Below are 13,507 nucleotides of genomic sequence, written 5' to 3'. Positions count from 1 at the left end.
CTCAAGTAGTTTTGGAAGGTATAAGTTCATCCACTTCTTTTCTCTTCCTTATTCTTGTTAAATATGGCATAGATGGCATGAATCTTGGAATATTATGGATGATCTTCTAGTTTTGGTGTAGATTAGTGGATTTTCAGCTAGGATTTTGCCGTTTTAGCCTTGATTTATGTTGTTCAACTATATTATATTGGTATTGAACTTGGATATGGAATTTTTGAGGTGATTAGTAGCATGATTGTGACTTTTTAGCGTTAAAGGATGAATTTCCAACTTTGCTAAGAAATTTCCAACTTTGATATTGGATGGTTACTTGTTAGAAATGAGTTACATTTTAAGGGTTTTTAGCCTGGATGAAGAGCTATCTTGATATGCTTACTTATGGTGTTTGAATTGGGTTTATTTGAGGAAAGAATGAAGCCGTAAATGGCTGGAAAAATTGATAAATACAAAAGGTATGCTGCCCCAAATTTTTCTTCCGTAAGATAAGCAAGCGAAATTGGAACTTGAGCGGTGATTCATGGTTGAATTGAACTTCAGTTGTTTAGGGTATTTAAGATTCCTTTAGTAGAAGTATATAAGCTGAATTTTTGCCAAAGCTCATATACTTTTAAAGGTGAAAGTAGTGACCACTTTAAATACGATTTCTTAGTTTTTACCACCAAGTTGCGAACTTATAAGTGTTAATCCCTACTTTGATATTTACACTTTTAAATAGTGGTCAATTTGCTACTTGGGTCTGCATGATGTTTTGGAACCTCACTGAGTTTTGCCTCACCCTATTAGTTTTGTTTTCCTTACAGGGGGTTCAAGCGAGGGCATGAAACTGGTACAGACTAGCATTGTCTAGTTTTTGAAATTTTGCGATTATACTCGCGCTAGTGCTCGATTAGGTTTGAATTTATCTGGAACTCCAATCTTTTGTTATATTTGGGGTCGTATGAATGTTTGAAATAGAAATGAATGTAAATGTACGTTCCAAGCTTGGGAACTGTTGTTTCATTTACTCTTGAGGTTGTAACTTATTTTTATTGGAGTAAGTGAGCTAGTCCTGCGGAGAGTTGGGCAGACGGTCCATTAAACTCTCGGGTACGCCCCTAGGGAGCGGTAGGGTCGTCACAATAAGCTTCTTAATTGGGTCGTGACTTAGTTGGTTTAGGTTTTATGTCTTGTAAGTGTAGACACCAAAATTTCATTTATTTTATTCAATTTTAGCTTTATTCTTGTTTATTTTATTTTATTTTTATTTTTATTGATTAAATGATAGTTAATGTTCATTTTGTTTATTTTTATAAATTGGATTTATCATTTTCATTTTTAAGGTATTTTTACATTAAATTTCTAAAAAAAGGAAAAATTCTCACAAAAATTCAAAATTTGTTTTCAACCCTTTTAGATTTAATTTCTTTAAGATAAGTGAAAATTGTTCAATAAGAATTAACATTTTTTTATTATTTGGTTTACCTAAATTGTTTTTGAAAAATATATAATAAATAAATGAAAATAAGAAGACAAATGCATTAGGGAGATAGTAGCCAAGTGGAGGCCATGCAAGAGGGCTTGGTGTGATGAATAGAATTTAGACAAATATCCCTATTATTTGATGAGTAGGATGACACTTGTTGATTGAGGGGATTTTTGGGAGGAAAAACAAAAAAAGAAAAAAGAAAAAACCAAGGAAAGGCTACGGGGCTGTGGGCAGTAGAGAGAAAAAGGGAAAAGAAAAGCTGAGCTGATAGAGAGGTTTTCCTTGGGAACCAAGGGGAAGAACAAGAAAAGCGTCGGGCATTAGAAAGCAAAAGAGGGAGAGGCTACGGGAGGAGAGTCATCGGGGCTGAGGAAGGAAAAAAACTGGAAAAGGGTTTCGTCGGGGCTGAGGGTGAGAAAAAAAGACTAGGGAAGATGAGGTCTTTGGCTAGGGGTAAAAACAGGGGAACGAAGTAAGGAAAAGGCTTCGGCAAGGAAAGAACAGAGCAAGGGAAAAAGGAAAAACCTGCGAAAAATTGAGGGAGTTCTTCGGGGAGTAAAACGAGAGAGGAGAGCTTCAAAGAGAGAGGCTGCAAAGATGGAGAGAGCTGAGAAAAAGAAAGGCAGCTTCAAAGGAGGATGAAGAGGTGATTTTTGGTGGGTAGTTGAACCGACCAGAATCAGGCTCCTCTGAGATGAAGTGAAGTGTACCCTCGTATCCGAAGTGAATGGCGGGGCTTCTCCCCTGGGATCACTCCGACGATCAAGTTAGTATGAGAACGAGAGAAAAGCAGTAGTATTGTCAAATGAACAGTATGCTTACTTGTTGGTAGTATGTGTGAGGTATTTATAGAAAGAGAGTAGAGGACAGGGCGGAAGGCCCATACTAGTGGGACCTACTCTCTGGCATTACGGCTTTGTCCCTTGTCAGGAAACCTGACCCTGACACTGTAGCCTTCTGGGCATGATGACGAAGAGTATTGTGCAGGTGCCATTAAGTGCCTCCAGTGCTTTTCAGATAAAGCACTGGTCCTGGGTGATGTCAGGCGGCTTGACATCATCAGCGTGCAGCTGAGGTGGAGGTGCCGAGGTCACCTACACGGTAGACTAGTGATCCGGCCGAGCTCAGGGGTTATGCCAAAGACACGGATGAGCTCTCATGGGGGACGAGGTGGGTTCACCTCGGACATGCGGGTGGCCGAGGTGAGCATCCTCAATAAGCCCCCCAAGCCTCGGGAGCTCCGGGATAGAAGATGCTGAGGCTTCCTTGTGCCGAAGTCGTTAGAGTCGGGGTCCCGAAACTGCTCCGGAAGATGCGGGGACGAGACACGTGGGCGAATCAGTTGACGGGACGTGGTCATTGGTAACCGTCGCGTCGTGAAGTAGTGGGACGTTTCGTGCAGAGGGTGTCAGTCGAAAGGACGGGGCATTAATGACGAGAGAGGGGGGCACGACGTTTTGAATTCAATCGTGGCCGTCTTTTGGCATTCTTGCCGCCTCTTGGGATTCTCGCCGAATCCCTATAAATAGGGGGTCCTTTTCACCGCATGGCCCCTCACTTTATCTCTCAGCCTTCGACTTGTAAAATTCGCTAGTGTTGCCGAGATCAATCCTGCCAGCCGAGATCCCAGCCGAAATCATCCACTTCGTCAGATTCCGTAGACAATAGTAAGTACCTTTCTTTCGATCTCGTCTTACACACATGGCCAAAATAGCTAAGACCCATAAAGAAACCGTGACACCGAGCTACCAGACCGAGGTGAGGCCGGATCCTGAAGAAGTGACGACGTCTAGCTCTGAGGGGTCGACGCCGAGTTCTGAGGAAGGATCAACCGAGGTGAGAGCCGACGAGACGGGCTCGGAGTTGGAGTCATCCGAGATGAGCGAGGGTGGCTCCGAGGTGGTCTATAACGAGGAGCTCGGCGTTACGGTACCACGCGACGAGGGCGTGGAGGAGCCAGTGGCTCCAATGGATGCAGCCAACATCGACTTCGGCAAGATGCCGAAGTTCAGAAGTCGAATAGGACGAGACAGGGCCGAAAAGGTGTTAAGTAAGTACCCTTTTCGGCCGCATTATGCGATTAGGACGCCCGGGCCGGATGACTCAGCCGAGAAGCCCCCCATGGGCATGGTGGCCATCTACGTCTAACAGTTGGAGGCCGGGCTGAGGATGCCGACGTCAAGATTCTTGAGAGACGTACTTCGTCACTTCCACGTGAGGATTACTCAGCTCACTCCGAACGCCGTCCGCATCCTCGTAGGCTTCGAGATGTTGTGTCGACATCAGGAGGTGACTCCCTCTGTGGATCTCTTCCGCCGATGCTACACTCTCAAGGCGCATGGGACGGACAAGGGATGGTTTTATATCTGCAACCGGAACAATGCCATCCCGAAGTTCGTGATTGGTGCTCCCAGCTCGATCAAAAATTGGAAGCGCGACTTCTTCTATGTATCCGTAGTGGACTTCCCCAGGGGTTTTTGGTGGAGGCCAATTAAGGCGAAGGCCGACCCCTCCGCAGGGGATGCCGAGGTGGAGGCCTTCCAGAAGCTGATGGGGTCAGGACTTCGGATATACAGTCTGGACTACCCCGAAGCCGTGCTAGTTGACGGGGGAATCAGCCGAGCTTTGCTCAGTCCTAACAAAACTCCCTTCACTTCCACCAAACTTAAGATTCCTTGTAATTTTCTTTCATAGCTTTGCTTTCACTTCGGCTAAGGCATATGATAATATTTGTTTCTTGTGCAGTGACTAAACTGTCCGACATCGTCGTATCGGGCTCGTCCGAAGTGGCCAAGAGGTCTAAGAGGAAGGGTTCTGATGAGACATCAGCACCTCCGCCGAAGAAGAAGTCACAAGGACCAGCTGCCAAGACTTCGGCGAAGAGCATTCCCACCCCGGGAGGCCAAAGCAGCTCGGCCGCCGCGGCTACGGGGTCCACCTCGTCTGTGCCAGAGGGAGTGCCCCTTGGAGTCGTCACGGCACTCCCGCCTCCTCGTGGCCGAGGCAAGCAGTTGAAGCCTCCGGTGAATGCAGTCTCGGGGACCTCGCTATGGAATCGCTTCCATAGCCCCCCAGTATTTCCCGGGGAGAAGAAGACACACCCTGGCGAGCACCGGTGTCCGAACTGGAAGGTTACGATCAACGACAGGTGCAGCCAACCTCGGGTAGCCCAAGAGCTAGTGATGCACTCCACCTTGCCAGGGGACTTGGAGTTCATGAAGAAGCTGAGCCCGGCTGAGATGGTTCAAAGCCTCATGGTGACCACAGCTTCCAACTCAGCCTTTGTGGCCGAGATGGTACACCGATACTGTGCTCTGGTCGAGGAGCAGGACTCCGGAAAGCTGCAAAATCAGATCTCCAAGTTGGCGAAGAAATTGGCGGTGTCCGAGTCTGAGAAGGCCGAGCTTCAAAGGCAGCTTAAGGAGGCCGAGGTGAAGGATGAGGAGGCTGTGGCTACTATCAACAGCCTCAGATCGGCCCTTGAGGAAGAGCAGAAGAGGGGGGACGAAGTGAAAAAGTCCCATGAACAAGCTCTCGAGGGTGCTGGAGCCTCGGCCGTGGACGCCTTTCGGAAGTCTGAGGCCTTCACCAAGGATCTCGGCCAATTACTCACGCCGAGCTTCATGTTTGGCTTCACGTCAGCTATAGACGAGGCTGCAGCTCACCTCCCCTTCGAAGCCTTGGATTCTTTGAGAAATCATGCCCACTACAATGAGGATTCCAAGGAGCTATGCGATCGGATGGCTGAAGGCATCCAGGCAGGAAGGAACCTGGCCGAAGTCCAGAGCGAGTTCAACAAGTGGCTGTCCGAATTCGACGAAGTGTTCGAGGAGGATGAAGAAGCTCGAGGAGAAGACGCTGGGGGAGACGAAGCCGGAGGGGACATCGGCGAAGAGCATGGAGGAGAAATTCACCCCGGCGGAGAAGAGGCCGGAGAGAAGACTGCCCAGGAGGGAGTCGAGAAGGGGGTCTAGGCTCGTGGGCCTTATAGGGGTGGCCGAGGTGGAGAGTGCTTAGTAGCACTCCGACCTTGGCCTTGTATTCTTTGTAACACCTTTTTTCTGTTGAATGAAAGTCTATTTCTTCTCATCTCAGCACTTTAATTTCTTGCTTTGACTTCGTCCCTTGCTTGTCCCCCTTATTTTTTAATAGCGTAACATCGATGTTGAAAAATAACATAATATCCGAAGTCATAACTTGATTAAAAATTCAAGTATAATACAATTTGAGGTTCTCGGCGTGCCAAGATCTCGGCACTAATGAGCCATCTCGGTAACTCAGTTTACAATATCCCTTAAGGTCAGACTCCACAACTCGGTAAGGGCCTTCCCATTTCGGGCATAATTTCCCTTGTGGTTCAGCTCGGCTGACTGAGTTTTTCCTAAGAACCAAGTCTCCAGGCTGGAATCTACGGTGTCTGACGCGGGCATTGTAATAGTGTGCCAGTGTGTTCTTGTAGGAAGCTATCCGGGCTGAGGCGAGGTCCCTTCGTTCATCGACGAGGTCGAGATCCAGCTGTCTCTCTTTGTTGTTCACCTCGGCGGCATAGGCTGCCAGCCGAGGGCTGGGGGTAAGGATCTCGGCAGGGATGACCGCCTCGGCTCCGTAGGTCAAAGAGAAGGGGGTCTCTTGCGTGGCTGACCTCGGCGTGGTCCGATAAGACCACAGGACACTGGGGAGTTCTTCGACCCAAGATGTTCCAGCTCGGTGTAGTCGGGTCTTGAGGCCATGCAAGAGAGTTCGGTTGAAGATTTCTGCTTGACCGTTGGCCTGGGGGTGGCCTACCGAAGTGAAATGTTGTTTGATGCCAAGGTTTGTGTACCAAGTTTTGAAGGGGTTCTCGGCAAATTGCCATCCATTATCCGAGATGATGACCTGAGGTATGCCGAAGCGGCAGACGATGCATTTCCAAAAGAATTTTTGAATTGCCAGCCCGGTGATGGTTCTCAGAGGCTCGGCCTCAACCCACTTGGTGAAGTAATCCACAGCGGTTAGCAGGAAGGTATAACCCCCGACAGATCTGGGAAAAGGACCTATGATGTCTGTCCCCCATTACTCAAACGGCCAAGGTGAAGTGATGGAAATCATGTAGTTTGCGGGCTGGTGATGCTCGGGTGCGTGGACCTGGCAGGAAGGGCAGCCGAGAACGAGGTCCTGGGCGTCTTGCCGAACAGAGGGCCAGAAATATCCAAGAAGCAAAGCCTTCTTGGCTAGCATTCTATGGCCGACGTGAGCTCCACACAAGCCTTCGTGGATCTCCTGGAGGACGTGGCGTCCTGTTTCAGGAGTGACACACCTCAGCCATGGGCCGAGGTAGGAGCGTTTGTACAACTCTCCATCGCGGTGAGCGTACCGAGCCGCCTTGCGTTGTATTTTTCTCGCCTCGACTCGGTCTTCGGGGAGGGCTCCTTGACCCAAGAAAAGGATGAACGGGGTCATCCAGGTTTCTTCAGAGTGCACGGGGCAGGCCACCTCTTCCACGTATCCTGGTTCACTCAAGACTTCCACTAAGACTGTTTTGTTGAGGTCAGAGAATGAGGTGGAAGCCAGCCGGGATAAGGCGTCGGCTCGCTTATTCTGGGACCGGGGTATTCTTTGGATTTCGAAAGACTCGAAGTACGCGGTGAGTTGGTGAACTTTGGAGAGGTACCGTTGCATTGTCTCATCCCTGGCTTCGTATTCACCAAGAATTTGGCGTACAACGAGTTGGGAGTCACTGCGGACGTGGATTTGCTGGGCGCCGAGCCTGCGGGCCAGCTGGAGTCCAGCAATTAAGGCCTCGTACTCGGCTTCATTATTGGTGGCTGGGAAGCCAAAGCGGAGGGCGTAAGAGCACACTTCTCCCTGAGGTCCTTCCAGGAGCAGTCCAGCTCCGCTGCCATCCCCATTAGAGGGCCCGTCTACGTACAGCGTCCACGGGGAAGGGGTGGACACCTCGGCACTGGCGGAGGTGGACTCTGGACCATCCGTGAAGGTCAGCTCGGCCAGGAAATCAGCTAGGACTTGAGCTTTTATGGCGGTGCGGGGCTCATATGACAGGTCATATTCCCGCAACTCGACAGCCCACTTGGTAAGGCGACCGGAAGCCTCGGGTCGCACCAATATTTGCCGAATGGGCTAGTCGGTCCTGACGGAGATGGGATGAGCAAGGAAGTAGGGCTTCAATCGCCGAGCTGCGTGGACTAGCCCCAGCACCAGTTTTTCTACCTGAGTGTATCGAGTCTCCGGCCCGCGGAGAGCTCGGCTGACGTAGTAGACTGGCACTTGGGTGCCCTCATCCCGGATAAGAACAGCGCTGACAGCCACGTCGGCTGCGGAGAGGTAGAGGTAGAGCTTCTCCTCGGGCCGAGGTGAAGCGAGAGTGGGTAGGTGATGGAGGTATTGCTTCAGCTTGTCAAAAGCAGCCTGGCACTCTTCCGTCCAGGCAAACTGATCAGCCTTCTTGAGCACCTTAAAGAAGGGCAGAGCTTTCTCAGCTGATTGGGACAGGAAGCGATTCAGCGCTGCCAGGCGTCCATTCAGCCGTTGGACTTCTCGGATGTTCCGAGGTGAGGACATGTCCTGAATGGCCTTGACCTTGTCGGGGTTGGCCTCGATTCCCCGGTGGGAAACCAGATACCCCAAGAATTTCCCCGAGGTGACGCCGAAGACGCACTTCTTGGGGTTCAGCTTCATCCTCGAGTCTCGCAGGACACCAAAGACTTCCCTCACGTCTGACAGAAAGGATGAAGTTTCGAGACTTTTGACGAGGATGTCATCCACATAGGCCTCCACATTGCGGCCGATCTGATTCTTGAAGAGTCGGTTGATCAGCCTTTGGTAGGTCGCCCCGGCGTTCTTTAGGCCGAAGGGCATGGTAGTGTAACAATAAGTACCTCGGTCGGTGTAGAACGCCGTTTTCTCTTGGTCCTCCTCACTCATTCCTATTTGATGATACCCTTTGAAGGCATCTAGGAAGCAGAGGACTACATACCCCATCGCCGAGTCGACGAGGGCGTCTATCCTCGGCAGAGGATAGCAATCTTTGGGGCAGGCCTTGTTGAGATCGGTGAAGTCTACACACATTCTCCATCCACCGGTGTCCTTTTTTACCATGACTGGGTTGGACAGCCAGGTGGGATATTGGACCTCGTGGATCATCTTGGCCGGCAAGAGCTTGTCTACCTCATCCGATATGGTCTTGCTACGTTCGGTGCCGAAGTGCCTTCGTTTCTGCCGCACAGGTCGGGCCTGTGGGTTAACGTTGAGTTGGTGAGTCATGAGCTCGGGTGGCACTCCGACCACTTCATCTGCGGACCACGCGAAGACGTCTCGGTGGTCCTTGATCAGGGAGATCATTTCTTCTTTCAGGGGTGAGGGGAGTCCGGCCCCTACTTGGACCACTTGGTCAGGTTTCGCTTCATCCAAGACCACTAGTTCCACCTCATCCCCGGGCTCAAGCCTGTCGGGCTCTCCTGCCTTCTGAGGGTCGATGCAGTCTATGGAGAGGACCGCTGGCCTCTTTTCTTCTGACCTCGGTGAGGGCCGGGGTGTGACTGCTGCTTGAATGGTAGCGAGGTAGCATTCCCGGGCGGCGCCCACGTCGCTGCTCAGCTCGGCCACCCCCGCAGGTGTTGGGAACTTAAAGCTCAGGTGGTAGGTGGAGTATACGGCTCTTAAGGCGTTGAGCGTGGGCCGGCCTATCAGCATGTTGTAGGGGGAGTCTGCTTTGACCACCGCAAAACTGACAGGCACAGTTCGGCAGCGTGGATGACGCCCGATAGTTACCATCAGGGTCACAATGCCATCCGGGTGGACGACGTGTCCCCCGAAACCGACAAGGGGAGTTCTGACCGGAGTGAGTTGCTCCTGGGTCAGCTTCAAACTCTCGAAAGTTCGGTAGTACAAGATGTCTACCGAGCTTCCGGGGTCGACATAGACCTTCTTGACTATGTAGTTGTTGGTGAGGACCACGATCACGAGGGCCTCGTGGTTGCTGGAAGCGGCGGGGACGGGGTCAGTGGGACCATAGGTGATGACCTCGGACAACCGAGAGCTCGGCTCGGCCACCTCCACCCCGGCCTGGCGGTAGGTCCGCTTCCGGGAGTTCTGGCTGTCTCCTCCCGTTGGTCCTCCCGCGATGGTGTTGATCACCCCGGCGATGTTTGGGCCGTAGCCCGGTGATCCATCGCGTGGAGGCTGCTTGTCCTCCCTACGGTCTTCGGGACATCGGCACCGCATGTTCGTGTCCCGCCTGTCTTCTCGGCGAGGACCTCGGCTCTCCCGGTGGGAGGCGCTTCGGTTGAAGGTTCCATCCTTGCGGACAAACTGCTTCAAGTATCCCTGGCGGATCAGGTTTTCAATTTCTCGCTTCAAGTCGTTGCAGTCTTCAGTCTCGTGCCCCACATCTCGGTGGTAGGCACAGTAGAGGTTGGAGTTCCTCTTATCCCTTCTTCCTGGGATCTCAGGGGGAGTTCGGCCGAGGTGATTCTGCCTCATCACAGCCAAAATATGGGATCGGCTGGAATTGAGGGGTGTCAGCTCGGCGTCCGAGGTGGACGATCTGCCTTTCACGATCCGGTCGAAGACACTCCGGCGATCTCGGAGTTGGTTTGAAGTGCCACTTAGGCCTGGTTCACCTCGGCCGGTGTCTTTCCTCCTCCGGGGATCTTGCCCCGTACGAGATGCTTGGGCTTCTCGCTTCATGCGATTTACATCTTCACTTCGGATTCCCTGGTCCACTCTTTCCCAGAGCTCCCGAAGTGTATGGGGGTACTGCCGATGGATTTCGGTGTTGAAGATCCCTGCCACTAACCCGTTGGTGAAGGCAGCGATAGTTACCTGCTCATTTTGATCAGGTATCTGCACATTCTCCTCGTTGAACCTTTGGGCATACGAGCGAAGTGACTCGCCCTGACCCTGTTGCAGGTTCAAGTGGTAAGCAGAAGCCTTTGTGATTGGTCGAGACGACACAAAGCGGTGGATGAACCGGTCTATTAGCTCATCCAAGGAGGAAATGCTCCTTGGTTCCAAACTCCAAAACCATTTCCGGGCAGTCCCGTGTAGGAAGATGGGGAAAGCCCGACAGATCACGGCGTCGGGGACGCAGTAGAGTCGGAATGCGGAGATGAAGGCGCGGAGGTGATTATCGGGGTCACCTCGGCCGTCATAGGTGTGCAAGTTTGGAAGCTTAAAATTTGGGGGCACCATTTCCCCGTTGATGTCATCTGTGAAGGGCGGGGCCCGCATGTAGTCAGAAGCTAAGCCTCCGGGGGGCCGAGGCGGGTCCTCGGCTTTTTTCCCTAGCAGTCCCCGGGAAAATGCCCTGGAGATGGAGTCAATTTTAGAGGTCGCCTTGGAGGAGGCGCGCCTAGAGGTACTCCGAGAGAGACGCCCCTCATCGGAGTCCTCGCCTGAGGGCACTTCAGGAGACTTCGTCGGTCTCCTCTTGGAAGATTCGACTTTTTCTTTCCCCTGTCTTTTGAGGTATCTTCCTAGCTCCTCAAAAATGTTGGTGTTGTCTGATACGAACTCGGCCATTTTGGCGATGGCGTCTTCGTTGTGGGGTTGGCTCCCTGGGGACCCTTGTTCCTCAGAAATACGATCTTGCTGGGCTCCGGACGTCTGCCCAGCCCCGGTCGGGGGGAGTCTTCCGCTTCTAGAGCGCGTGGATCTCATTTTAGTAATAGTAGTCTCGTTCCCACAGACGGCGCCAATTGAAGAGGTGATTTTTGGTGGGTAGTTGAACCGACCAGAATCAGGCTCCTCTGAGATGAAGTGAAGTGTACCCTCGTGTCCGAAGTGAATGGCGGGGCTTCTCCCCTGGGATCACTCCGACGATCAAGTTAGTATGAGAACGAGAGAAAAGCAGTAGTATTGTCAAATGAACAGTATGCTTACTTGTTGGTAGTATGTGTGAGGTATTTATAGAAAGAGAGTAGAGGACAGGGCGGAAGGCCCATACTAGTGGGACCTACTCTCTGGCATTACGGCTCTGTCCCTTGTCAGGAAACCTAACCCTGACACTGTAGCCTTCTGGGCATGATGACGGAGAGTATTGTGCAGGTGCCATTAAGTGCCTCCAGTGCTTTTCAGATAAAGCACTGGTCCTGGGTGATGTCAGGCTTGACATCATCAGCGTGCAGCTGAGGTGGAGGTGCCGAGGTCACCTACACGGTAGACTAGTGATCCGGCCGAGCTCAGGGGTTATGCCAAATACACGGATGAGCTCTCATGGGGGACGAGGTGGGTTCACCTCGGACATGCGGGTGGCCGAGGCGAGCATCCTCATAGGAGAAAAGAGAGGGATTGAGAGTGAGAAATGGGGGAGCTCTCAAGTGGCTGAGCAAGCAAGGGAGGGAAGAAGGGAGAGAATAGGAAGAAAGGAAAAGAAAGAAAGTAAGGGTTTCAGCAGGAGAGAAACGGAAGAAAAGCCAAACTGAGAGGGGGTGGCGGGAAGAAGAAAAAACCCGAGAGAGAGTAAGGGATTGGGAGGAGAACTTCGGGCGAAGAAAAAAAAGAAAGAAAGAAAAGGGAGAAAAGAGGGGTTTTTGGTGGCTGAAAAAAGAGAGCCGTGGAGGAGGAAAACCAAACACAAAAGGAAATGTCAGTCTCAGCCATATCCAGTACACGGACGGTGACGATGCAGAAACCAGCTGGGATAAGCGGTGGCGCCACCAAAAACACGGCGGCAACAAGAATTGTTCCTGCCGGCGATTTCAGCGGTAGCGGTGGTGTTGAGTTGGTAATAGAATGCTCATCGAGGCCACAGAAGAAGACAACAGTTCTCCGGACATTTTCAAGTAAAGCTTTCAGACTTTCAGTTCAAAAAAGGCACAGAAAAAGGAGAAAGACGAAAGGGATTAAAAAAAAAAAAAGAAATGGAGAGAGTAACGCCTGCCCGGAAGCCCCATACTTCCACGGCCAACTTGCTGACATGGTCGGAAGCGCCTCCGTCCGACTCGTCCACCTCCGCCTCCGCCAATGTCTCCCGCTCTGCCACTCATCCCCAGCATCCAGCAAATGGGATTGGTAAGGTGTTGTTTGGAGGTTCAATGGGATTTTCATCCTCTTGAAGGGTCAAAGGTGATGTATCCCGTCTTTTTCCATTTCATCTAAACTTAGTTTGGCATCAAACTTGTCAGAAATTCTTGCTCAACCTGTTTTCTTTGTTGCCTCTTTGTCTGAAATTTTTGCCGCTCATTTTGCAACTCATTTGGTTGGATTTTGCTGATTGATGATTGTTTTAAGCATAAGTTTATGGGTTTGAGTGTATAAATGTGGTGTATTTCTTGAGTCTGAAGCCTTGGAAAGGGTGGGTTTCTCCCTGCGTTTGATGAACCCAGCATATTGTAGAAGGAAACCAGCGAGGAAGATGAATTCGTCGAACCAGATGCATGAAAATTTTCAGAAATTACACTCTAACCCCTATTTTTTCAAGTAATGCTACTATGGCCCGAAATTTGAGAAAATATGATCAATTTTGTCCCTTCAAAATTTTAATTTTCTTTGGTATACTTTAATAAGATTTTTGGATAAATTATTCCTGAATTTTAGGATGAAATTTGAAGGTTTAATGATTTTTGATAGATTTATAGTCTTGATTTGGATTTTAATGAAATTTTGGGGAATTTTCTTGTTTAATTATAGCAAATGGGTTTTCATTTATTTTTTGTGAATTTTAGCATTTAATTTTGGTAGGCTTCGTCTTAAGCCATTAATTTCATTTTATTTTAATTGAGATCATTAATATTTGTAGTAATAATGATTTGACCCTTCAAATTTCTTTAATTCTTTCAATTTGGTCCTTGTTTGCCTTAATTTGCTGAATATATGTTGTTTACTTTCATTTGAATCCTTTGATTGACTCAATTTCGTGTTTATTTCCATTTCATGTGATTATTTATTAATTAAAGTGATGTCTTGACATTTTTCTATTATTTTAGAGGGTAAATAAGAAAAATTTTCATTTCATGAGGTCACCAATTCAAGGGAGGTACACTCTACTCCTTTATCTTGATTTTTATTTGATCCTATGTGCTCCTATGTGATTTTATGTGTGTA

General features: G+C 49.9%; 1 protein-coding gene across 1 annotated transcript; it reads right to left on the bottom strand.

Annotated features, from left to right (window-relative positions):
* Window positions 1-5,674: 5,674 nt before the first annotated feature.
* LOC140005547 (uncharacterized) lies at window positions 5,675-12,511 on the bottom strand. The gene is made up of 6 exons (XM_072046554.1): window positions 12,360-12,511; window positions 12,033-12,260; window positions 11,463-11,553; window positions 7,673-11,266; window positions 6,590-7,582; window positions 5,675-6,433 (listed from the first exon to the last, which is right to left on the bottom strand). Exons 1-6 carry the CDS (start codon window positions 12,509-12,511, stop codon window positions 5,675-5,677), a joined length of 5,817 nt encoding a protein of 1,938 aa, XP_071902655.1.
* Between the last annotated feature and the right edge of the window lie 996 nt (window positions 12,512-13,507).

This window comes from Coffea arabica, chromosome 4e (genome assembly GCF_036785885.1).
Source record: "Coffea arabica cultivar ET-39 chromosome 4e, Coffea Arabica ET-39 HiFi, whole genome shotgun sequence".
NCBI classification, from domain to species: domain Eukaryota; kingdom Viridiplantae; phylum Streptophyta; class Magnoliopsida; order Gentianales; family Rubiaceae; genus Coffea; species Coffea arabica.
This window is presented reverse-complemented; position numbering and strand designations above follow the sequence as displayed.

What these genes read in the sequence shown, in the direction of transcription:
- LOC140005547 (XM_072046554.1), bottom strand. Translation starts at nt 12,511, where the DNA reads ATGAAAATCCCATTGAACCTCCAAACAACACCTTACCAATCCCATTTG. An exon ending in TCAGCAAGTTGGCCGTGGAA is followed by an intron (nt 12,261 to 12,359) that starts GTATGGGGCTTC and finishes TTGAACTGAAAG; the next exon opens with TCTGAAAGCTTTACTTGAAA. An exon ending in CAGAAGGCTACAGTGTCAGG is followed by an intron (nt 11,267 to 11,462) that starts GTTAGGTTTCCT and finishes GAGTGATCCCAG; the next exon opens with GGGAGAAGCCCCGCCATTCA.